Genomic DNA, 27,205 nt, shown 5'->3' with positions numbered 1-27,205 from the left:
AGCTTCTATATTAGGCCCTATCTCAAAATAGGCAAACACCAAAGTATATACAAGTGTAACAAATTTTGACAGAAACTGGTACAAAAAATTTTAAATTCTAATTCCATTTTTAAAAAAAATTTTTGTGGCAAGTTCTCCTGTGTTCCAGATTGGCTTTAAACTTTGTATAGCCAAGAATCACTTTAAACTGCTAATCTGCTTGCTTATACCTTCCTAGTATTTTGTGTATATGGTGCTGAAGATTAAACCCAGGGCTTCATGCATGTCGGACACATCTGCTCATGGAGTTACTCCTCAACACTCATATGTAATTTTCATACACAGTAGTGTATTTTTTAAAGTATAATTTAAGTTAAACAATTAAAATTTAAAAGCATTACATAAAACTGAATCATTACATATTTTCATTAAAGAAAACAATTCCCAGCTGTAGCAAGCATATTCATTTAGGGACCAAATGAATTAGAAAGTAACGTAGTGCTTCCAGTCCACCTAGTGTTCAGGTATAAGAGTTGAGGTGAGCTGTTTAAAATGGCACAGTATTCCTTAGTGTAGTTGCTGTGAATATTCGCCAAACTGTAAGAAGGCCTGGAACCATAAATTTGAGCACATAAGCAAATAAGAAAGTGCATACTTGGCTCTTTACTGGAAACAGAACTTTGTTTTGTAAGAATCTATTTGGAAATTTCAGCTTGCATGTATGCCAGCAGACAAGAGTGACAACTGTGGCCTTGCTCTTGCTCAAGCACTCCTACTGCAAACCCTCCCCCATTCCCAAGCCTTGTTTAGTCTCAGCATTCATGCTGGTGTGACCCAGTAGCCTTTGTGTCACAGTTGCCTTTTGCTCCTAGAACACAGGTGGTCTAGAGAAGTGGAGGGGTATTTTATTAGGATCTGATCATGTTAGTCACTGCAGCTGATATTCAGTTGTGCTGTGCTGGTCTGAGGGTCTGATGATGAGAGACAGAGGCAGTATGTGCTTCAGTAAATTTAGTTTTGCTTTCTTTTGCCGTTTTAGGGGATCAAAATGTAGGGTATAGCCCGGAGCTCTCCTTGCTTAGTGGGAGAGTTTATGTAACTACTACCTGCAGTGATAAGGGCTTCTCTTAGTTGAGGTAGGTCTGTGTGTAGTCTTGAAGGAGATAGGCACCGTGATGTCTGTTACTGGGAGTGTGAAAGGCACCCTGGTATGTGGTGGCGGAGCTTGTTCGGGGACTACAGATGTGTCTCTGTGGCTGAAACATGGTCCCTTGAGCTCAGCAGTGGCATGTGAGTCTGGGAGTCTTAGGTTGGAACATACGAAGTGCCTTAAGGGAAAATTTTAAGGACCTTTGCATTTGTTTCCCTGCAATAAGGAAATGAAAGGTTTTATACAAAGCAGGTATTGAAAATGCACTTTGGGTTCATGACATAGTTAAGAGTCAAATCATAATAGAAGCAGATGCGTAAGTTGGTATGGATATGGACTTGGGCAAGCAGTGATTCTTTTCACAATGAAGGTGTAGATGCCAGAAAAATAGAGACATCGAGAGGGATATGGGCTGAGGGAGGAGTCTGGACTTATAGGTGAACAGGGGTATTGTAATTGTTTAAATGTGTTGTATAGTAGATGTGTTTCTTGTTTTTTGTTTGTTTGTTTGATATCTCTAGCTTACCATAACACATCTTCTTCCCCGGAAGCCTGCTGAGTCAGCCCCACCAGAGGGAACTATCAAAAAGCTGGAAAAAGAGTCCATATCAGAGATAGCCCCCACTCCCCTTACTAAGAAACCTACATGAAGCCCAAGCTGCCCATTGGCTATATCTGTGTAGGGGTCTTAGATACAGTCCATGCACTGTCCTTGGTTGGTGCTTCAGACTCCCCAAGTCCCTCTGGGCCCTGGTTGGTTGGCTCTGTTGGTCTTCTTATGGAACTCCTTTCCCCTCCGGGTCCTTCTGTCCTTCCCCTAGTTTTCAGCAAGACTCCCTACACTTTGCAAGTGTTTGACTGTGAATCTCAGCATCTGTTTCAATTTGTTGCTGGGTGGAGCCTCTCAGAGGCTAGGCTACTGTGTATGAGCATAGCAGAGTATTGTTAATAGTGTCAGGGGTTGACTCTTTTCTGTGGGGTGGGTCTCAGGTTGAAATCCTGGCCTCTATTTTAACCTTAAACAAACAAACAAACAAACAAACAAACAAACAAAACACAGCTCATAAAATATAGATATTAAGAGTCCTTTAAATAAGTGTTTCTTAAATTCCTTTTTGTTTGGCCCTCAGGATGATGGCTTTAGAATCAAAATGGAATTATTAGGTTTGGAGAGACGGCTGTGAAGTGCTTGCCACACAGGCATTAGGACGTGAATCCAGATCCCCAGCACCCACATGAGAACTGGTTGTGCAGCTTTTGTCTGTGAACCCCACTTTGGGGAGACAGAGACAGGGCTACCCTGGAGCTCATTGGTCAGCCAATCTAGCCAAATCACCGAGCCTCATATTCAGTAAAGACCTAGTCTCAAGAAAATAGAGAGAAATTGAGGAACACATCTGAAATTGTCCTCTGACCTCCACATGCACACACACACACTCACACACACACACACACACACACACACATACACACACACACACACACCCATACATACACAAAACCCTTAACCGCAATAGCCAGAAAGCCCCCAAAACATGCCTTTCCCTACCCAGCACTGGAGTATACTCGTGCTTGTATTTTTTATGATATGGCGTTGTTTTTCTTAGGGGTTTTTGGGATTGAACTCAGGTCTCTGTACCTGGGTGAGAAGCGCTTTATTGACTGACCTGTCTTCCCAGACTCTTTCAGTTTTTAAAACACAGAAATCCTTACACGCCTCAGTTATAATAGTGACAGAAAAGCAGTGGTCTTGCTAAAGTGTGGGGGAAAGTGGAATCAATGTCCAGAAGCACCAACGTCCTGTATAAAAAGGCACTTCTATGTATGTATGTATGTATGTATGTATGTATGTATGTGTGTGTGTGTGTATGTGTGTTTGTATGTGTGTATGTTATTTCCTTCTATAATCAGGGAGCAACAGATGGAGGCAGTGTCGTACCAGTACGTAAGATATTTTATTGATTCACTTAAAATGGAGAGAGTAGAAAGAGAACGAATTACTTAATTGTAATCATATGAAACATTTCGCAAAAGGAAGATGGATTTAGGCACAAGTGCATGTTTAAGGATTACAATAGGCAAGCTTATGGATTATTTGCATTAAGTATTATGGAATTAAAGTGAATGTTATTTTAGTTCTATGGGTTATATTTGCAGGCATACTATCTTAGCGCTGAAATAACTGCATTTCTTAAACTTGATCACTTTACTGGGAGATTTCTGCAGAAGAGCTTGATCGATGACTCGCTTCTTGATGGGCCTTAGAATGATGCTGTTACTTTTCTGCCCTTCAGGGGCTGGGGTGGCCGATGGTTACTCAGAATTGGAACAGCTGGTTCTCCTTCTGCACTTGACAGGAGGCTACGGAGCTGGGCCAGCTGTGAGGGTGAGATATTGCAAGGATGAGAAGCTGTCAAAGCCCGAGAAAGCATTTTGTTTACACTGAAGTCAATGTACTGTTGGTTAGAAAACAATCGAGGATGGTGATGGTTTTCTTAGTGGGAAGGGAGGAGACTGCACTCCTTTTCCTGCCTCTGCACAAGATATTTTGCCTAAATGAGGGGTAGTTGGCTCTGGTAGAATATAAGCTTTCAGGCAGGAGAGATGGCTCTAGAACAGTGGCTGTTCTAAAGGTCCTGAGTTCAATTCCCAGCAACCACATGGTGGCTCATAACCATCTGTAGTGAGATATGGTGCCCTTTTCTGGTGTGCAGGCATACATGCAGGCAGAATGCTATATAATAAATAAAGAGCATAAGGTTTTTTTTTGTTAGCTGGCAGCTTGTTTAAGTGATACGTCAGCTCAGCAGTGCTTAACTCCACATATTATCCCCCTCTTGGGACAGTTGTTAGCATTAAATGTGTTAACCACGGAATGGGACTATCTATTGCTCTGTGCACCATGGCTTTTCTCATCAAACATCAGTTAACACCAATGTACAGTGCTGTGAGAAACACAAAGCAGCTCAGGAAAGCAGCTCTTTCATCTGTCAGCAGCAGCATCTTTAGAAACAGAAAGTGAGAAGGTACTTTGTTGGGTATTTAGAAACTTCAACTAGGAAAAAACCAAGCCATTTCCCATTGTTAGATTAGGCCCCCCCTGAGAGACATGGTGGAAGTTAAAAGGAGAGTTCACTGTCCATTTCTGACATTCTCTGCCACCTAATAAGTTTCTTTATAAAGAAGGAGGAAATGGGAAGCTCATGTGTTTATTTTCTGCATAAAGTAAAAACAGTTATTGCATGGGCTTTCATTATTAAAAACAACAACAACAACAAAAACCTCAGGGATCCTTCACTAGAAGCAAATACACTTTAGCTGATACCTGTTCTGGGCTGACACTGATGCTGTCCTTGCAGATGAACCAGGTCACACTTTCATGAAGAGGAGGGTGAGTCAGGGAGCCAAAGTAGGTCCAGTAGTCCAGGGATGAAGGCAGGAGACAGGATGGGTCAAAATTTGTGAATGGGGCTCGTTTTCCCTGGAAAAAAAAAAAGCAAGGTATAGAATTGATCATACATGTGACAAAGATTTTATCTAAAGATTTTAGCTGCAGTAATTGATTTTTCTACTATACTTGTTTAATGGCAGGCATGTTTGTGAATATGAACAATATAAATGACAGAAAATTCTATCTGAAAGTTTTAAACATTAAACTTCCTCTTTCTTTGATGGATGAAGAGTAAAAGCTAAAACTTTTCTATAATTCATATTTATCAAAAGACACTTTGTTTTCATTAGGAAACATTTTAATTTGTTTAAACAATGCTACACTTGTTGTAGAGGCAAAGGGATTCACCAGCATGCCCATCAGTGTGTTTTACTCTTTCTTATTTCTATGAGTGTTCCCGATTGCTTGTTTTCTCTACACAGAAATTGAACTGATATTTGTATATTAATTTTTTTATATATGATTAGTTTTACCAGATTTTTTTCAATTTCAGTTTTTAGTTGGTTCTCTTGAATTTCCCAGGTATACACAGCTAACATATCATCTGCACATAATAGTTTTGTCTTTGCTTTCCCTGTACTTAATATTTGTTCTTTGTTTGTTGAATGGTTAAAGTTTTAATTATAATGTTAATTGTGACTGTGGTAGAAACTGCACTGTTATTTTTCTTGATTGCAGCAAACAGTGTCAGTTGGAGAAGCAGATAAAATGAGTTTTCATTTTTAACCTGATAGTATAATGCATCTACTCATGTAAGCATGCCATCTACATGCTTACAGAATGAACCCTACTTGTTCAAAAATATGAATTTATCAATATGTTGTTGCAATTGTTTTGTTATAATTTTCAGAGTTATTTCAGCCATGTTACTAAGAAAGATTGTAATGCAAATTTCTTTTTGCAGTCTCTTCACCCAGTTTGTGCACTAGATATCATTAAGCTGATGAGGAGTTTTGTGTCTGTTCCCTCACATGGGCAAATGTTTAGTTGACACTACATGAGTGCTCCTTTCTCTTTTTTTTTTGTAATTTGTTAATTTTTGCATGTTTACCTGTGTGTGGTTTGTGTGCATCTGAGTATGTGTATTCATTCACATGTGCAGGCATGTGTGCAGGTGTGTGAGTATGTATGTAAAGGCCTGAGGCTGCTGTTATTTTAACAAAGGACTCAGTTGACTCCAGAGCTCTCAGATAAGACTAGTCTAGTTAGGCGGCTGGCTCCAGCAATTCCCCATCTCTTTTTTTCAAACTCTAGAATTATATAGCTAATACACCATGCACACCTGGCATTTTAGTGGGTCCTGAATTATGAATTTGGGTCATTATACTTACAGGGCAAATGTTTTATCTGTAGAGCCATATGCTTCCCCAGACTCACTTGGTTGTTTCCTAAAGGCTGAGTAAACTTTTTTATAATTTGGGCTGCGCATAGAATTTTGTTTACTAGATACGTTTTTTTTTTTTCTTTTTTTTTTTACTGTGATTTCAATTTATTCTTACAGTTTTGGACTGCTTGGTTTTTCTTTTGGGACATTTTTATTATCTTATGTTTTTATGGTTATCACTCATTTTGTCTAACTTTCCAGACTTACTGGTGTACTGTTATAAGTAGTTCTTGCTTCAGAATTTTATTTTCACATATACACCATATTTTCTAAGCCTCTAGTAGAATTTCTTCCACTTGCTAATTAATTTATTTACATGTCTCTCTGGGCATATGCATTTGCACTCGTATGTGGAGGACAGAGGACAACCTATAGGAATTGGTTTGTATCCTTCTACTCTGCAGGTTCTAGGAGCTCAAGCAATCACTATCACCTGCTGAATCATCTTACCAATCCCTCTAATAGCATTTGACCTTGGGCCAGTTTCCTTTGTCAGAGCTCCTTAAATTATTTTTTGTTGCTGTTTATTCCATAAAAATCTATTTTTCATATATTCATAGAGTAATATTTTGTATTTGTAATCTTGTTTCTTATCTTACTATTTTAGACTTTTATCCTCACTATTTCCTTTTATTTTTATTTTATATATTTTTGATATTCTTGAGTAGAGTGTGAAAAATATCCCTTCTCTCACTTTATAACATGCTCACTCAAAGTTTATTCTTTCATAAACTCAGTGCAAAATAAACTTATTTTACATAAAAATACAATAGCCTTCTACACTGTAGAAGAACATGATAAATCACCTTGACCTTTGGTCTAAGGAGATGATGTTAAAACAGTGATGCTAAGGATGGGCATCTCAGAAAGTCCGCTAAGGGTTTTGAGTTTAGTTCTGAATCACAGTTCTCAAATAGGTCTCTTCCTCCCCATATTTTTTTGCATAACTAAAGAAATTAATATGTTTTTCTTCATGAAAGAGAAAGCTATCGCTAGAGTATGATCAGTATTCAACAGATCTAAGAATGACTGAGGAATATGCTTTACTGAAAGGTACAAGCACCATGAAAACAAGGCAGAGCCAACTCCTGTATCAGGTTCTCCAGTGCAAGCGAAGTCTCCATGGCACCTTGTGACCAATGGCTTCTACAACTGCCTTCATGTTTCCTCTTTCAAACAGGCAACTGTTTCTGCACTTCTGTGTGTTCTTGTTTTCAGAGTTAAATTAGCTTATTTAGCTTATTTACCTTAGTTTTAACTGAGTTTATGGCATCAAGAACTTTCTGCAGGTTTGGATTGGCTGGACCAACCTGGAGGATCAAAGGAAAAAGAAAGAGAGTATGAGATGGAGCTGATTTATGAAATTTAGTCAAAATTTGATCTTTCAGTTGACATCAATAATTGAAGAAGGAAAAATGAGATTTCTTTCTACCCCAAGAGAGGAAATTTTCTGAGGTATGTACCTTTTTGAGATCTTCTACTGTGCAAATTTCTCATCATGTATAATCACAGACAAAATAGTAAACAGAAAACATGGCTTAATTTAATTTAGCACGGTAAATTTAATTCTGAACAAAATGGTCAAACCTACGCAAGACAAATTCTATATGTTTATCAAAACTATGTCACAAAACTAAGCCTTCATTTTCTCTGCTTTGTTAGTTATTTAATGCATTTTTGCCATATTCTGAATAAGCATTTGATAATAGTCACCTCCAAATACGTAATCTCAAAAGTCACTTAGTCACTCAGTCTAACCCAATGTAATGATGATTTTCCTCAGAGCATCTCTACAATGGCAGTATAAATTTAAATGATAATAAGTTCCATAACATCCACTCTTTTAAAAATCAACTGATATTTAGAGTGATATAACTACCCCTGACTTACCTTCATCAAAACACCAAGGATTGCCAGCCCATCAGCCTTTGAGATGGCTTCAGCAGCGCTCGAGTACTTGGCAGGATTCCAGTGAACTAGGTGAAGCTAGAAGTGATGACATAAGTAATTCACTATTACTATTGATTCATAGGAAAAGCCGGGAGATGAATTAGGTGTTAATTTGTTACATTTGAAGACATATCTTGGTGTAGGCAAATAAAATTAATGTGAACTCTAATCCGGTGGGTAGCTAACTTTAGGATAAAAGGTGAAATCATTTTCTCTCACTGTGAGGTAACTTTGTAAGAAACCCCATGGCCAGTTGGAAGCTTGGGCATATTGGTGTCCTTCCCAGAATCCTCTCAGTCAAATTCTGTAGCCTAAACTCGTGGTGGAGTTTTAGGCTCGTACATCCACGTGTGCCTGGATGTGTTCCCGATACTGTCTGTAGATCTCCATAAGAGTGTCTAACAGGTGTCTTAAGAGTCCATGGCAAAAGGAAAGCTCAACTTGTCATGTCACATCTGTTATTCTCTCTGCTTTGACAAGGTAACACTACATTCATAGCTGTTCAATCAAAAGCATCTGCATTTACTACGGATCTCATACTTTAGACATTTGTTGGCCTCCATGCCCAGCAGAGTATATCTCCTCATCTGTTCATAGCTTGGATTTTTATATTAGCTGCTGAATTCCTAGAATTCCCTTCCTTTGGCACTACAGTTAGGTCTGAATTCAAATGCCATACCTCAAATAAATTAATTACCCAACTACCTTAACTCACATCTATTTTTTTTCATAACATTTGTCTGATCTCTTTTTTCCTCTTCTCCCTCTTTTTCCTTCTTCTCTTTCCTTCCTCTCCTTTTTTAAAACCTTTTCTTTCCCTTATGAAATAAAGATTATGACTCAGTTACTTTGAAAATAAAAACTTAGTATATTATAAAGAGTCAATAAATAGTTGATCAATAAAAGAGAGCAACTAGAACACTTATTTTAAGTGAGATCACTCTGCAGTCCTAATTTAAGTGTGGTTTCATTGTCATTTATTCTTCCCATTCACTGACAACTCTTTTAGGCACTCACACTGCCACTGAGTACTATTTACTTAATCCCTGCCATTGGTTCTTGTGCTTTCCCCTCTGCACAGCTAATGTAATGTAATGTAATTGAGCACTTGCCACGTGAAAGCTGGCCTACATGTGCCTTGTATGTATTTTCTCAGTAAGTGCATGGGAGATTAATGCTTTCGAATCTAATTTTATAGATGAGAAGAACCAGTAAACAGCTCAGCTTTGACTCCACGAAGGTCAAGAGAGGAGCACGCATTTGTATAACATTACTTGCACTATTTCTTGAACCTGGTGTATTCTACACGGGTTTTTGAGCTAAATAGTAAGTAATATTGAACTTTCACATAATTCATTTAGATTATTTTTTTTATCAACTTAGTTGAGTGAATATAATTCCTAATTACAACTATCCTTGATTACAACTATCCTTCCTAAAACATAATACTTAGGCTTCCATTCCACTTTAGTCCAACTTTTGTTTTGTAGAAGGGAAACTAGGAATGAGTTTTTATAGACTTCCACAGCACTGTAAGGTATTATCTAAACTTTAGAAGTAAAACAAAATAAGTTGTATCTGTATTTAATCCCCTAACATCTAATTCTATGACAATAAACTGTATATATTTTAAAACTTCTCTAAAAAATCTCTCTTACGTATTTATTTCCATTGTTGCGATAGATGTAGCACAATGTATTAATCGAAGCATTTTTGATAAAAACAAAACAACAATTAAACTCACAATGGAATATAATAAGCCAATATAAATATCCATCAAAAGACTAGTTAAATAAATTCTGATATTCAAATTTAAACAAATAGAAATATTAAGCAGTAATTCTTAAAAGATGTAGAATTAAGTCTTCTTACTTGGAGAATGATAACACATTGGTAAGTGGAAAAAAACAAGTTTCAAATCATATCCATTATAAAGTTTAGTTTACCAAAGTAAAACAGAAAAGACCATCTCATCTATATGTAGTCATACTTATGAACACATATTATATATATATATATTTACTATATTTATATATATTTCCTATAAATAGTAAGTAGTTCATCTTTTTAATATCTGCCTCAAAGGTGAAACTTTTTAATTTGTTTTATGTGTGTTCAGTTTTTCAAAGAAAATATAAATATAATGTCTGGAAATAGACCACAAATTCTCTTGGGAGGGAAGATTAACAAGAGGTGGCAGATAACGACCTATAGCCAGGGACTCTTCGAAACTGGCCCAGGTGTGGGCTCTTCCTTGCAACCATTAAATTCCTGCTCTGATTAAAGCCCAGGGCCTTCTACTGTTACTTCAGGGATCTTGTCTGGACATATATATCTTACTGGTGTGCCCAAATCTGAAAAATTAAGTAAAAAGAGACACAATGGGATGTCCAGTTCAGACAGTATTAAAAAAATGTCTTAAAGAACAATCTTTAAGCTGGAAAAATGTCAAAGTTTTCCTCAACTCTCATCTACAAGTTAAGGTATTTCTTTCCATAGAAAAATATTCCTCTATTGCAAAATATGGTGTTTGATTTTAATGGATTTAAGAATCCATACAAAGACCAGTGTGTTCTTCCCTTTGCGGCTTCTTCGGTACCAGAGATGCTGCTCAGGTACTCTCATGAGCTATCTCTCATGAATATATCGCATTACCTCTCCCGAATATTTGATTCCATCCACAGTATGCTCGGAGCCATGGTCATTGGAGTTGCCCCAGTGAAAATGGAACTGGGTGAGACGATAGCTCTCAGAGAGATGGCCACCTTTCAGAACTGGAGGGATAAAGAAGTACTGTCAGCCAGATGATCTCTAGTTCATCTTTAAAATAAACCAGTGCAACACTGTTTTGTGTGAAGTGGAAACACCAGCGTGTGGCAAAATTATGTTTTCATTGTGTTTCCCCACTCCACATCCCTGATAATGACACTCATATATAGTGCCTTCCTGATGGCATCAGTAGCTCATGATATATACACACATTCCAGAGAAGGTACCACAAATTTACCTATTTATGTTACGAAGATGGCACTTAAAAGTGAATAAGTTATATGATCACAGGACTTTCCTTGAGGCTGCATTAACTTGCAAGTTTATTCATTCAATAAACCATACTGCATGGATAGTATGTATCAGAGTTGAGGGTAATTTCTATTAACTAAAAGTTTCCCATCACACAGCTTTATATAATTAATAAAGATATAACAATGTAGTTTGACAGATTTGTTGAGACCTTCTTGGCCAGGGGCCAAGAGCTACTGCCTGTGGGGCAAAGTCACTTTAAAATTTTTGGTCTGAATGACAGCCCAGGTGGGGAGTTTGTCCAGTCATATGATTTTTTAAGTAACCACAACACCAGACCTAACCTATTGCTAACAACAGGCACTCCCCTAAAGTGCCTAACATTTAAAATTAGAAAGTTGTAGGGAAGTACAGCAAGCATTGAATTTTATACCACCAGAACACTCACAGAGTCATTGCTTAACAGCTTATTCAATAAATACTGATGAAAGGCTGACCACGTGGCAAGCAGAATGCCAGATTCTAGGGTATGCAGAGTACTTGTACACCCCTGTCTCCTCATTGAGTGAATTCTCATTCTGTTTAGAATATTTACCTTTTTGTTTTTATGTTCACAATGATTTGCTCATTAGGCTCTTTTGAAGAAATGTTGCTTATTTAAATAAATGAGCCCAAAGATCCCAGAATGGCTATGCTAGTGGTAAAATGGCTCATTAAGAAGGAGAAGGATTGAGAGAAAGCAGAGAAGGGAGCTCTGTAAGCTGTCTTCCAAGTGGCCACGATGCCTCCCATGTTTTTCGGTTTTGAGTCCCACAAATACAAGTGTACAATACACAGGAGGCTGTGGTGTTTCAGAAGCCACTCTGACTCCTTTGCCTGCTCCTGGGACTCTTTTTCTCCTATTTTGTTGCCCTTTTCAGCCTCAATATGAAAACTTTTGCCTTGTATTACTGTATCCCATTTGTTTTTTTGTCTTTTAGAGGCCTGCTCTTTTCTGAAGGGAAGTGGACAGGGAGTAGATTTGGAGGAGGGGATGGTAGAGAGGTTCTGGGAGGAACTAATGGTTTGTTTGTTGTATTTGGCAATATCAATAGTACAGGCCTATTTATGCTGTTTATATAAGTCTAGAAATAGTATGTACATATCAGATATACCCCCAAACTAACTATTAAAAATATATACAAGAATATTATACTAATTCAAAGATGACCCAAACCAATAACCTGTTCTGGGAGGAGAAAGTGTGGTCAGAATGTATTGTATAAGAGAAAAATCTATGTTCAATAAAAAATAAATTCACTTAGCAGATTCTAAAGAAACAAGTAGCATATATGTCTTTGGGCTCACCAGATTGGTTACTGCTGTCATCAAAAACTACATGGAAGGAATGTCCCACGTTAATAATTTCTTTGGCAGTTGCAGGATTATAGGAGATGCTGATAGGTTTCAGAGAGGTGTCATGTTTGGCTTCACTGGTTTTGATATCAATAGGAGACTGGTTGTTTCCATTGGCAATGGGATACAGCTTGCTCCATTGATCAGGACCTATAAGAACAAACATGTTTATGTAACCACAGTTTTACAGAGTGCTTCATTCCAAGTATCAGAACTTCAACTAATTGTTTCTTATTAGATTATGGTTTATTTAGATATCTTAAATGGCATTTGGTGCCTGAAAATGTATCTTTTGTTACTATATCAGTAAACAGTATAATTGGCAATATCAATAATACAGGCCTAATTATGTTCTCTATATGATTATCGTATAGAAATAGTATGTACATACAAGATACACTTTCTAGACCTTCATGCCCAAAAATCAATTACTAAAAATGAATACAAGAATAGTACACTTATTCAAACGTGACTCAAACCATTAACCTGTGACTATATAGTAAAGTTAAATGATAAATACATCCTCTGATAGGAAAGGGAAAAAGCTATTATTTTGATATATGCAAAAGAAGTACTCTTACCATTTTTGCCATCATATCCCCAGTCTGCACCTGCCATGATTTAGTTTTCGTTTCTGAAAAGAGAAATGATACGTGGAATAACTAACTGCACCTCTGGGTGAAGCAGAGATCTTAAGTGACACCATAGGTTTTTATAGAAGCTCTCTGCCTATAATAGTCCACTGTTCCATCATCTTTGCTTATCAGGAAGTACACACAAAATGGTATTGTGAAATAAAATGGTATTGTAAAAAAATTTCTATCAGGGTTAGGTCAGCTTATAATGATTTTATTTTATTGTAGTATAAAAATGAAATATCAGAATCATAGATGTTATTAAACTAGTATTGTTCTTTTGTGCTTGTGAAAGACATGAATGAATATTGACCAAAGCTTATCAAATATCGTAGAATAAAAGCTCTCTGTGCACTTAGGACTTGTAGTGATACTGTAACTGGGTAAATAAGCAATGTTACAATAGTAATATAATGAGGAAATGAATTTGCATGGTTATGGGCTGTACTGAATGAGTATCATGATGTTAATTTAGAATCATGTAATAGAACCAGTAATTAATTATCTGTAACACAGTGTTATTATTCATAATAATACCTTTTATAGAAGCACAAATACACTTTATAGATGACTTCCAAACAACTTGTCAATGTGAGATTTTCTTCCAGTGTAAACTCTTAGAACAATAATAACCAGTTAGAAGACATTGAAATTCAATATTGGAAACATTGAAATTCATAAATGGGGAGATTGTGTTAATATCAAAGTTGAATATATCAGAATGTTTTTGAACCTAGAGTAAAATATGCCCTGTTTATAGTTTTCTGCAGTTTAGGTAGCACTTTCCTGTTGTTTTATTTTACTATCACACATAAAAACCCTACACAGTAAGAATTATCATTTTGTAGCTGAAGGAAGTTGAAGGATTCATCACGACTAACAAGGCAGCAAAAATTGAAATCATTTAATACACAGAACTCTTTTCTAGCCTGCACTGCTACCTTGTAGCATGAATATACTGTGAACTGGTTCTTATTAATGGGAAAAGGCTAGCACCCTTGAAAGTTCTTGATATTACAAAGCAGACAGTTCTCTAGGAAAATTTACTTACGTGATTCTGTGTTGCTATTCTAAAAAGTGCAGATCCCAGGGTCGCAGCCTCTGTTTCACCTGCTGCTTTCACTAGGCCACTGCAAGAGTTACCCTTAGTGCAGCATGGGCTCATGGTCTCTAATTTTCTTCTGGGACCACAATGCTCAGTAAGCTCAGTCTGAGCACTCACCAAGGTGAGAACTCACCTCGTTCACTCACTCATGCATCTCATGCTGAGATGCTGCAAGACGCTTTCCAGGGAGGCAAAGGAGGCTGACTGGGATGTATCAAAATTTGGCTAAGCCTTTTGTTTCGAGTCTTTTAATAACATTCTTTAGAAATAAGTGAACATTTGTACAAAGTCCCAATTTATTCCTAATATCAGAGATCAGACCTCTACTCTTGCCTGATGCGTCTAAAACAAAAAGGGGGAACTGTAGAGAGCTGCGGAATGCTATGCCTTAAAGATGGAGCTGGTTTCCGCCTTCCACCTTCCCGATGGTGAGTGCTCTCTGTCACGAACAACTCCACATTTGGCTAAGGCCGAGGATCTGGCTTGCTTCCATGTATGTGGACCTATCTGCATTGCCCCCGTGGCACGCCTGGGTTGGCTACCCAGAGGCTATTTAAGCTGTGGGCTGGCTTTCCCCGGGGTCCGAGGATTGTTCAATGTTCCTGAATAAACTGCATTGAAAAAAAAAAAAAAAAGAAATAACACCAGAACCAGAAGCTTCCGAAATAATGAGCGCATTTCTTCCACTCACTGCAGAACTTGTCTGCTGCAATCCATGAAGGAAGATGGGACAGGAGACATGTTTCGCAGGCCCACAAGTTATGCTGTTGCTCCGAAATACTGATGACTGTGTCCTGCCTCATGAGCAAATTGGCCAGCAACTCATGAATACCCAGGACATGAGGAGGCCACAGTTCCTGTCCTATGGCATTAGTGAGCATCAAGAGGCACTGCTTGAAAAAGAACTTATTTGTCTTTAAATTTTATTTTATTTTTTAGTCTTATGGACAACACTATGTATTTTTCACATACAACATGATGTTTCTAAGTAGACATGCTTTATAAAATAAGTTAAGCTAGTGATCACATTACCTACAGTCGTTTTGAAAATCAATGTCCACTCTCTTGTCATTTTTAAGAATACAATCCATCACCAAAACTATAGTCACCTTGCTCTACAACCAAGGACCAAGTATGGGGAGGACTTAGATTCCCTGCTCAGCGTATCCTATGGGCATCTCAGTCTCCATGTGAGTTTCCTAGGAAGGGAACAGGAACTGTCTCTGACATGGACTCAGTGGCTGGCTCTTTGGTCACCTCCCCCTGGTGAGGTGGCCTAAGTAGGCCACAGAGAAAAAAGGATCCAGACAGTCCTGATGAGACCTGATAGGCTAGGGTCAGACAGTAGGGGCAGCTCCTATCAGTGGATTAGGAGAGAGACACAGAGGGGAATAGGGAGGGAGGGTGTGACTGGGAAGAAATGAGGGAGGGGGCTACAGCTGGAACAAAAAGTTGAATAAATTGTAATAAATAATAATAATAAAGAAAAAAGGAACATTTGAGAGCCTGATTTATAAAAAATACAATTCCTATCTAATTGTAATTAACCATCTTTTGGTCATCTCTTTGAAGCTTAAATTAAGCTACTATATTAGTCAACATATTTGTAAAGAAACAACATTCTTGCGTCATTACATGATGATTCTATATAGGAATGACTTAACATTTATATGGCATGGTAATTCATTTAAAGTTTTAGGGGCAAAACTGCTTTGACTCTACCTCGTGACCCTTTATTTTATTATGTACTTAGGTCATGTTAAAGTGTTCCTACAAGGAAAGAATTAAAGGCAAAGTTGTAAAATTTAATAAGGGTTCAACCCTAACACTATTTCCACTTACCTTTATTCATTATTTTCTTCTCATAAACTGACGCTATCACTTTTGTGTCTAAGCTAACGGCAAGATATTGATTTTTCATCCATTGGATTTTGTCCCATAGACCTCTTCCATTATACTTCCCAAAGGTTACAACCTTTGCATTCCTTTTGCCTTCTAAGAAGATGCTCAATCTATGTAGCCTTTGCTCTTCTAAACAGCTTCTTTCCTGAAACCATTAAAGGTACACATGGAAAAGAGCGTTTTGCTTTTTCCAATAGACTGTTCTGAAGAAAGCCATACACTCCTAAAACTTAATAATACATCAACTAGGTTGATGGAACAAAACTTGCACTTAGAAAAACAATGCAGAATCACGTAAGCAATTTTTCCTAGAAAGTTGCCTAATTGATAATATTAAGAACTTTCAAGAATGCTAAAATGTTCCCTTTGATAAGAACTAGCTCACAGTATATTCATGCTGCAGGGTAGTACTGGAGACAAGAAAAGAATACTGTTTACTGAAGGATTTCAATCTCTTGGGGCCTTTAAAATAGTGATTTCATTCAGTCTTCATAGCATACCTTAGGAGTTAGGAGGATATCAACTTTTGTTTTTACTTATTTTGTAGTGTTGAGCATTGGCCTGTGAACTCATTTGTGTTAAGAAAGTTATTTTTTACCAATTTGCAATCTTCTGCCTGCTTTGTCATTTCGTGATTTTAATTTTCAGATAGGGTTCACTAAGTTGTTCAGTATGTTTTGAACTCATTGCATAATCCAGTCAGGCCTTGGACTTGTGGCCTTCTCTGCTATATGAGGAGCTGAAATGATAGCCCTGTCTGGCTCATTCAAGAAACAGGGCCAGCATTTGAATTAGTTTCTGGTTATGCCCACAGTCCTGGTCTGTTTTATCTTGTTGGTTACATAAGAGCACCATCTTTACCAGATGTAATAAGACATTTACTCTAAGGCAAATTCACATTATTTCTTGAATAATATCACTCTGTTAGGTTTTTTTCTTTTTTAAAAATCTTTATAATAATGATCAAATTCAATCTACAGAACAGAGTTAACCTAGGAGTTAGGTTTCACTAATTAATTTAAAGAAAACATTTTTTAATATCTGAAAACATAAATTCATCTATTGTTCTTTACATTCCAAACTAGAATAGCCACAAATTAGGACAGTTGGTATTATCCTCCCAATCAGTGTAAGTATTTTAAAAAAGAAAAAAGATGGATGTGTTTTCTCAAAAGGTAATTCTTTCCAATTAATATCCAGTCCCCTCCATGGCAAACACATTTCCTATCCTGCAGGTTAAAACATAAAATGTGACAGAGAATAGAACTGGAAATAGGAGAAAACAATTCTGAAAGCAGATATGCAGCCTTTCATCGACTTGGTCATAAAGATGACACCTGGCACTCAGAGAGGCAAGCTTAGGAAATCTTATTTATCTATTATTATGTTTGGATTTAAAGTTTGCTTCTTAGATGAGCATCCATCTATTTTCTCTTTTTTTAATTAATTTATTTTTTATTAATTACAATTTATTCATTATCCCAGCTGTAGCCCCGTCCTTCATCCTCTCCCAACCCCACTATACCTCCCTTATCTCTTCCTATGCCCCTCCCCGAGTCCACTGACAGGGGAGGTCCTCCTTTCCTTCTATCTGACCTTAGCTTATTAGCTCTCATCAGGAGTGGTTGCATTGTCATCCTCTGTGGCCTGGCAAGGCTGCTCCCCTATTAGGGGGAGGTGATCAGAGAGCCAGCCACTGAGTTCCTGTCAGAGACAATCCCTGTTCCCCTTACTAGGCAACCCTCTTGGACACTGAGCTTCCATGAACTACATCTGAGCAGGGGTTCTAGGTTATCTCCATGCATGGTCCTTGGTTGGAGTATCAGTCTCAGAAATGACCTTGGTACCCAGCTTTTTTGGTTCTGTTGCTGTCTTTGTGCATCTCCTGTCCCCTTCAGGTCTTTCTACCTCTCCTTTCTTTCATAAGATTCCCTGCACTCTGCTCAAAGTTATGCTGAGTCTCAGCATTTGCTCTGAAAACATTTTTTTAAACCAGCATCATTTAATGTTTTACCAGATCTTAGACTTGTTTATTACCTATTTTTAAATGATACTAAAGTGATTCTTAGAATTTTTATTCTATTTTTTTAGCTCTTTAGATGAATGTTTACCTCCAATTTTTACTTTGATGTTTTAGAAGTAAACCACAGACTGAGTAGTTAAATATGCTGTAATGAGCATTAAATTTACATTAGTAAGTAGAAATGATTTGTTGGTGTGGAAGGAATAAAAAGGATAAGGAGTATCATGCTTAGCTATTGCCATGATCTATCAAATGCCACTTGAAAGAAAAATACAGATTTCAATGGGACCTAACTCCAGAAGACAACTGCTTTTCTAAAGTGTATAGAATTCTACAAGACTGCATGACTTTCTTGAGAGTCAAATTGTACTGGACCATTATCTGCTAGTGTTACAAAATAACTAGAAAAATTAATTTACAAAATCAAGAAAGTTTATTTGGGCTCGTGGTTCTGGAGGTTCAAGTCCAAGATAGATTATCCCACTGCATTTGATCTGATGAGGCATGCCATTCTTAGAGTGCTCACAGATCCACTCCCCACAACTCCCTGATTTAGATCAGACAGTGCTGCTAAGCAGCTTGCCCATCACACACACATGAAAATAAAATAACTGAGGTTTGAGGGGACATTCAGTTGTTTCCTCTACCAATATTGAGCATCATTATTTTCCAGGGGTGAAAGGGAGAGAGCATGGGGTGAAAAACTAACTAGTCAAGGGCCTGTCCTCACAGGGGTGTTCTTAGGGGGATTGTTGCCAACACAGAACAAGTAAAGGAAGTACATACCAGGACTCCTTCACCCAAAGGGTATGGAAGCAAAAAGACTTACTGTTTTGGAGTTTTTCAAAATTTTGGAACATTTGCTCAGATATGAGCTGGATAATCTGACATCCTGCTCCAAAATCTGAAATTGTAATGAAAATCTCCTAATTTCCGAATGTGACCAAAATAATTTCTAATGCAACATATGCTACAAACTAAAAAAAAAAAAAAAAAAAAAAGACAGAATGGTATAGCAGAGTGGCTGGGTGTGGAGAGATACCATGGAGGATTTGGAAGTCAAATGTGAGAGGGTAACACTGAACCTATGAAAGCCCCACGAGAACAAACAGTCTTAAGATGGACACTAGAAGAGTAAAGTTAGCAATACACTTCGATGCATGTGAAGAGAAAGATCAATACAGAGAAGTGGTAAGTGTAAAATTCAGATAAATCACTTAAATTGATTTATCATAATTTTATGTATCTTAACGCAGAAATATCCTGGGTAGTATTTTCATGTTCTGTGTCTTGATTCTTCACTCTAAATAAGTATAATCTTGTCACAACACCAAAAATATCATCTCCATGAAGACAGGAATTTTAGGGAGCAATGTGAAATTAATACAAAACTTAATAACTGTTGACAATGTTTGAACCATTTTGGGGAAACAACATGTTTGATATTGAACACACCCAAAAGTCATGTATCAAAAGTTTGGCTTTCAGATTGGTAGAAGAAACAACTGAATGTCCCCTCAAACCTCAGTTATTTTATTTTCATGTGTGTGTGATGGGGAAGCTGCTTAGCAGCACTGTCTGATCTACCTCAGGGAGCTGTCGGGAGTGGATGTGTAAGCATGGGAGTGAGCCTTGCTGGAGATGAACTCATGACCGCATTTGGACTCAGGAGAAAGAACCTTCCCTCATCCTTCTATTAATGGGACAGTGAGGTGACCAACTGCCTCTGTCAGTCACTTCTGGGAGTGTGAGAACTTTGGTCCTTAAAAGTGTCAAATATTTTGACCCTTTATGAGTCAACATTTAACTCTTCAATTATAGTTTGAATTTTATTATGTAAAATTTTAAAATTCATGATTCTTAAGGTGTTTATTATGATTAAAGATAATTTTTAGCATACATATATTCTATCTTAGATCATAGTACTTTTGTGGACAACTTTTAAATCTGGCAATGATTTTTAAAAACTATTAATCAAATCAGTCCTACACAAATAATCTACTTTAATCTACAGCTTTTAGTTACAAGAATCCACAGTATTTTGTAATTTGGCATGCTTGAAAACTTTAAAATTTAAAAATATTTACTTACTGTCATGTTTAAGAAAATAACCAGCTGGAAATGTCCTTATGAGAATGTGGATTGATAAACATTTAAGGAAATGGCCAGGAATTTCTTCATTGCTGACTGGGACATCCTCATATTTATCTTTAAAAGAGAATGACATTGTGTGTATCTTATCTTCTCTAACTGATTGAGGAATTAATGTGCCTCCAACCAAATGACATAAGCAAGCAACATCCTTCATAGCAAAACTGAATATGTGAAACGTTTCACAAGCCATAAGATCTATTTAAACCACCGAATCAAACCTCAAGAAGAGTCTGATTTTAACTCTCAGGCAAACAGAGAATTACATAAAGCAAGAGAGCTGAAGTGATTGCGTGTGGCCTCGAGTCCAAACAATTGCACAACAACTCTGCTTGCCACATCTTAAACTAAATACTACCGGTTCATCTAAAAAGAGGTAAGTTTTCAAGTGTAAACAGCAAAGAAGGTGAAGGACATTTTTATCGGTGATTTTGTCATAACAACTTTCATGTACCTCTTTGGGCTTTCTGTCTGAAATCGTCTGGAGATTAAAGAAGAAAGCTTTACTGCCCACCAGTATCTTGATTAGCTCCTAAACTCTTTCATGCAATCATAGTACAGTTCTAAAACACATTTGCAAATTAAATGCCTTTTCTTAAACCCATCCTGCTTAATGTACAATTTACACAACACCTCTCTTGAATTCAGATGATGATGATGATAAAAAAGTGTTCATGTGTGAGTCTTTTTCTTCCTTACTTCTATGAAAACTAAACTGAGTGATCAAAAATATCAAGTGTGTTTCATAGATACTGGTATCCCCATTAGCTGTGTCTGGGAGCTATGTGAATGGCCGGTCTCATCTAATTTCCAAGAGATATACTTAAGTCTTTGAACAAACTCCTGAGTATAAATATATTATTAACAAACAAGTGTATGTAATATGCATTAGTCTTTGTATACATATAAATCCGTTGTTTAAATGAAAATTTCCCATATGGGCTGACAGTGCTCCCCTGTAAGAGCCACAGACTATCTAACAAAAACCCCAACACCAGGTATTACAAGCCCTCCTTTGTGTTGTTGGCCAGAATTGTCTAAGAGACTCTGAAAACATTATAGTCTACTGATATTGCCCTTGTTTGCCTCCCAGAGGTGCAAGATAAGTCCCAATTGCTGAAGACACCATGCATTGTGGACAAAGGGCTCAGAGGCTTCTGCATTGGATCTGTCTGACCTGACCACTCCTGCCTGAGGATTAGATGTCATAGTACCAGAAAGCTTCATGCAAATCTCCAACGGAGGGAAGTAACCAATAGTCAGACCTAGTGATGGTGCCTATGAACTACAGCAACAATCAACATGACACAAGCACTCTGAAAATGAAGCAGTAGCATGCATGCCTTGACAGTAACCAATAGCTCTTTAATTGGACTTAAGGCCAGCTCAAAAAGAGAGAATTTGTGCCTGGTACTGGAGACTTGGCAAAATACCCATGGTTTGGTGAAGTCATGGATCTTGGAAGAGAACCTACAACCTCTACTTTAATAAGCCAGCATAATTGTGGAAGGGGAGAGCTCAGGAGGCCTCAACCCTAGACAAAAGGGCAGGTAATTGGGGAATGTTGAGAGGTGGGGAAACAGTCTTCCTTGGAGAAAAAAACACCAATCAGTTATCCATCACCAAATGATCAGGCCCTGAAAATATACATACAATAACATTATATAGACTGAGCAAGTTACATATATATATATGTGTGTGTGTATATTTAGGAACACATGCGCACACTCACACACCCACACCAAAAATTAAAGAAAAAGAGGCCATGAGTTTGAAAGAGAGTAAGGGAAGGCTGCATGGAAGGGGTAAGAAGCTTGCTCCTTGGTTGCTTAGTAACCTATGATGTTATCATTGGTCGCAGCCCAAAGGGGCCCTGGGGTGAGGAGTACCCCTGCCTTTTCTTTCTCTCTCTCTCTACCTCTTCCTCACCCCCCTCTCTTTCTTGCTCTTTTGCTCTCTCCTGCTCCGTCCTCTTTCTGTCAGGGTGTTCCCTCCTTTCCCCCACCATGTCTTTCTCCCTCTCTCCTCTCCTTTCTGTCTCCATCTAATAAACCTCTTTCCTATAATATTTGTTGCATGCATTATCTCTGAAATAATAACATTGGTGTGCTGGGCCTGGAAGGGCTCTCCCGGTAGTGTCTGGTCTGGTCATGCCAGGCCCCCTTTCGAGAACCATGATGCCCACAGCAGATTTATCTTCTATTCCTCCTATCACTGACCACCACTTCACTGCTGTGTCACCTTTCCCTCTGCCAGTGGCCACTCAGAAGTGAGCCCTTAAATCTTCCACTAAATGCCTGGTTTTAAATTGTGCAGAGGAGCATTTTGAAACGCACAGACAACTGCTCAGCTGTGCCAGTGGAGACTTTCCAATGGGGCTGGGACAGCCATCCAGCCAGCAAGCACCCTGGGTTGCATGAAAAGGGTTTCACCATGCCACTGTGGTTGTGCATGGCACTTTCTAAAATAATTTCTAAAATAATAACAGGCAGGAAAGGGAGAAAAGACAAAATTGTTATATCTCAAAAGTATTTTAAAAAATGAATGCAACATGATAAGCTGCTTAAAGCTAGTGCTGCCTCGATTTCCCTGTTTTGATAGAATCTGCTCTTCTTGGTCTATGACCACTAACAAAGCATTCCTCCTTCTGAAAGAACAACAGGAGTGATCACAGGTGCTTTTCAGGAAAGACATATCTTTTTAAATACAGTCCCATGAAGTGGAACTTTGAAGCACTGTAGCTTTATTTCTGTGACCTTATTATAACTTTTGAGTATTCTGTGTGGTCAAAGAATGGCTATTAGTCTTTTCATTTCAAAATGAAGAGAGAACATTTCACAGAAGAGGGGCTTGTCCTACCTGTCCAAAGTCAGTTATACACATAAGACTTAGAATTTCATCTTCAAACTAATTCAAGAATTCTTTTCACTATCATGAGTTACTGACGAAGCTACCTAACAATTGCCTTTCTCCCATTGCGTTTATTTAATTATCACCAAAGAGTTCATTTAAACAAGGAGTTACTGCCTCAGACAGGTCACCGTACTTCTCTGGAGAATAGATCACAGAGCTGACATAGATGCTTGTCCCCTACTTGATCATCTGGTGTTCCTCATGGTGCTGTCAGGGAATATGGGTCACTCTCTCCAACAAAGAAACATACACGGTGAGTTTGCACATTTCCACAGTCAGTGAGCTGAGCTACTGCTTACTTTCCCACCCAGGTTTCCACCAATGCTCACATGTCCTATGCTTCTGTCTAGAAACCAGCAATGAATGGTTTACGCCACTAGCTCCTAGTGTAGACAGTGAGGACATTTTTCTACAATTCCATGAACATTTCATTTCTTCCAGGTCTAAGGGAAAATGAGAGATACTTTTCCTTCTCTACTTTGGACAGGACAGGAAAACACCGTTACATTTGTATTTGAGTCACTACAGAAAATGTCAGGAAAGATTTTTGTTCTCTCTGCTGCGGGCAAAATAAACAAGATTTAAATAAATGTCTTTTCTGAGCCTGTCTTCCTTAGGTAAAATTTTACTTGAAGGACTTAATTTAGTTGATAATAGGCATCTCTTGTTTTGAACCTATTTTTTTTTTTAATTTTGCAAACTGTTCCAGGCAAAGGAGTGGCCACTACATGCACAGCATGTATGTTTCCAAGTCAGACATAAATACAGTTTAAGTAATAGTTCCAGAGCTCTCAAGATTTTTTAAAAATCTGTGTGGAAAAAAAATCTGTGTGGATCTTCTGTACAGAGTACAGGCAGTGTTTCCTTCCATGGTCTCCATGTTTTTGTTTTTTAATAGATTCACCATGTTTTGATTAGGCTATGTAGACAAGAGTTCTCAACCGTGATTTGGAGGCACTGAATTTCTGAACTTCAGGGTTCTGGGAAAGGTTTCAAAGGACAAAAGCCTTCTTGTATCCTTTGGGACAGCATTTGGCCTGTCCCAGAGTTCCTTAATGTGCAGTACTTTGATATTGCAGTAATATCTTTAAGCCTGTTCTCAACTTTGCCTCTAATTGGTTGGTAAAGTTCCACAGAACCTTTGTGCAACATCCCAAGAATTACAGAACCAAGGACTGATGCTGGCCAGTGCCTTCACTTTCCATCATCACCCAAGAGGCAGCCGGAACCAGTCTGGTGAGAGAGAACTCCAGGAAAAACACCTCTCAGGTTCATGTCAATAATGTTTTTAAAATAGAAACCCATGGGACCCCCCAAAATTCTAAGGTTTCAAGGGCTAAGAACCATTGTTCCAGTTAGAATGAATCTTAACACTATGGACTTCTTGTGACACCAACGGCTGGTTTTATATAGTGGAGTGATTTGATCTGGGAAGATAAATTCCTGGCTGTGTTCTCGATGCCCGCAGTTGGTAATCCCCAGGGGAGCTGGCTAGCCAGGGCTCACATGGACATTCTTACAATGAGGTCTTTTGTTGCTCCTGTGAAGGGCTCTGAGAATTCTCATAAATTCCTCTACAAAGCAGGGTAAGATTTTACTATTCTGCTGCTCACGGCTGTCAGCAGCTGTTGCTCCTCTTTTCTATCTTACTTTCTTTGTACTCTTCATTCAACTTCTGATGGCTGAAGTGCATGGTATTATCAACAGGGGCCACCAGTTTTCTTCCAAGGCAGCACCCCAGAGTATAGGCTGATTGAGCTGTTTATTTTGCTTAATAAAATGTTTTTGAAAGAATCGTTGTGACTTCAAAGCAGACCAAACAACACAGTTTTGCTGAAGTATTCTATGGCTTAAAGTGTAAAGGCAGAGTAGCAAGGAAAAAAGTGATTATTGTTCAGCAGTAGCTAGATATTATGGCATGTGAAGGAAAGGAGAATAGCATATCTTTTATTAGATCAAATACTGACAGCAACATTCTGGAATGATGGACGTGCCTTCTGCATGAGATGACTATGACAACCTCCCAAAGACCAACCCTGGGAGGCTAGGTGCCAACCATAATAGATGTGACCTTTCAGTACTGTGGCTGCTGGCATGGCCATGGTGTAATCCTAGATCACCCATTTTTCCATTTGGATGCAGCTAAGACTGACAGGGCAGGTGCGCAGCCCAAAGTAACTGATTTATAGTTAGCTTTCAGGCTCCTTCCTACTTTGTCTCTTCCAAAACAAGCTTGAAAATCTACTTCTTTTCACTGCTTCTGTGGAGAACCTGGAGGCAAGACAGTGGTATTTCTGATGCTTGCGCTAAACTGATGTAACTTTGAGCACTTAGCAGCAATGCTATGAAATGCTGCAGCTGTTTCCTGTAGAAAACCCAAACTATAGTGTAGACAAGCTACATCTGAAGTGCTCCAACGGGTAGCATGGCTGTGGAGCACTGCTTCCAGCATTGCAACTTTCAGGTGTTAAAATTACCTAAGGGTTGATTTTGTAATTCAGTGACTTATTGTCATTGATGCTACCAGGCCATCTGTCTTCAGAGATAATACCTAAATCATTCAACACAATGCCTAGAACCAGCTGGAGAAAGCTTGTTTGGAACTAACTCAATGGCCCATGGCTTACAAGGGTAGAAACTGGGGCCAGATATTAGTAAAAATGAAGAGGGAGAGTATCATATTTGCTATACCACATGTTGCATGGAAGAAAAGTGCTTCAAAGCAGGAGAGGGTCACGCTTCAATTGTAGGCCTGTCTTTTCTGGAAATCAGAGTCAGGTTAGCTTGAGCGCTGAACCCATACACATATATTTGGTCTCAGTTTTGTCTTGGACCAGGAGAGCTTGCTGGACTTTAGCCTTGTTTCTTCAGCCTGGAATTTGCCTTTTGTTGGCTTATGTCTCCACTTTTACTTCTGTTTGTCCCAGGATTCAAGCTTCTGACCTGCTTGACTCCTGCTTGCTATGACACCTTAGCACTGAGGCCAGGAACTTGTGATTTCTGTGTCCCAGGACCTGTTACTGACCATAGCTGCGTTCAGGCCTGCCAGGTAGCTGTACTAGAGGCTGAGCATATGCCGAGGAAGAAAACTGTGCAGAGGGATCCAAGCCAAAGGGGAAAGAGAGAGAGAGAGAGAGAGAGAGAGAGAGAGAGAGAGAGAGAACAGGCCAACTAGAAACAGAGGGCATGTTGAGTTCTCCAGCAGTCAAAAACTCAAGGGAAAGCATCTGCCTAAACTAGAAGAGAGGCAAACGTTGCACTGTTGCCTAATGTGAAACCAGCTGATAAGCTTGCCTTGTCTGAGCAGTATTTGAATCTTTAGTTTCTTACACATGGTGAAAAATCACCCATACATATTTGAATTTAATGCACAGACACAGAAATAACTGCATGCACTACTTACTCTTTTCTGATTAATATAAATAATATTGCATGTTTCAGAATTTGACTTTTCCCTCTTAACTTTTTTTTTGTTTGCTTGGTTTCTGTTTAGAATTTGGCTGTATTGTGAGAGTATATTTTTCTATAATATCCTGTTTTATAGATTATCCTGGTTATTTAGTCATTTAGATTCTCTCTAAGTTGAAGTTGATAGTATATTTCACTAGCTCCTGAGGAGTATTTTCCCAAGAAGAGGAATGAATTCTGATGATATGCAAGGCTTAGAGAGGCAGCTTCGCTTTCTACTCTCTCATCTATACTTGCTTATATTAATAACCTAAACAGGACATGCCTGTAATCCCCGCACTTGGGGAGACAGAGGCAGAGTCAGGTGAATCTCTGTGACTTAGAGGCCAGCCTGAGTATAAAATGAGCTCAGGACAGCCAAAACTACCCAGAGAAACCATCTCTCAACAAAACAAGACAAAACAAAACAAAACAAACAAATGAACAACAACAACAACAAAAAAAAAAAAACAAGTAAAAAATGAAAAAGAAAAAATGTAAAAGGATAGAAAAAAATTGTGATAGGAGTAAGGAGAGGTAGTTTTAAGTCATTGAGAGAAGATTCCAACTGCCACTTGCAGAGACAATAGAGAAAACTGACTAGAGACACAGAACAGTGATTTTGTTTCTAATAATCCCGATTTGGTGATTGAAGGAAGCAGGGAGGCTGCCAGTGCATCGCTAAGTAGCACTCTAAAA

General features: G+C 38.3%; 1 protein-coding gene across 1 annotated transcript in view; it reads right to left on the bottom strand.

Moving 5' to 3' along the window:
• Positions 1-3,075: 3,075 nt before the first annotated feature.
• Positions 3,076-27,205, bottom strand: part of LOC110563240 (carbonic anhydrase 1) — a 44,254-nt gene continuing 20,124 nt past the window's right edge. Inside the window, exons 2-8 of the mRNA XM_060384604.1 lie at positions 12,912-12,964; positions 12,283-12,480; positions 10,570-10,688; positions 7,855-7,950; positions 7,212-7,274; positions 4,455-4,610; positions 3,076-3,507 (exon numbers count right to left, since the gene is read on the bottom strand). Of these exons, the coding sequence (XP_060240587.1) occupies positions 3,391-3,507; positions 4,455-4,610; positions 7,212-7,274; positions 7,855-7,950; positions 10,570-10,688; positions 12,283-12,480; positions 12,912-12,948 (786 nt within the window). The 5' untranslated portion in view covers positions 12,949-12,964 and the 3' untranslated portion in view covers positions 3,076-3,390. The remainder of the gene's footprint in view (positions 3,508-4,454; positions 4,611-7,211; positions 7,275-7,854; positions 7,951-10,569; positions 10,689-12,282; positions 12,481-12,911; positions 12,965-27,205) is intronic.

This window comes from Meriones unguiculatus, chromosome 6 (genome assembly GCF_030254825.1).
Source record: "Meriones unguiculatus strain TT.TT164.6M chromosome 6, Bangor_MerUng_6.1, whole genome shotgun sequence".
Lineage (NCBI taxonomy): Eukaryota > Metazoa > Chordata > Mammalia > Rodentia > Muridae > Meriones > Meriones unguiculatus.
The sequence above is the reverse complement of the archived record's forward strand: the minus strand, read 5'-3'. Positions and strand labels throughout refer to the sequence as shown.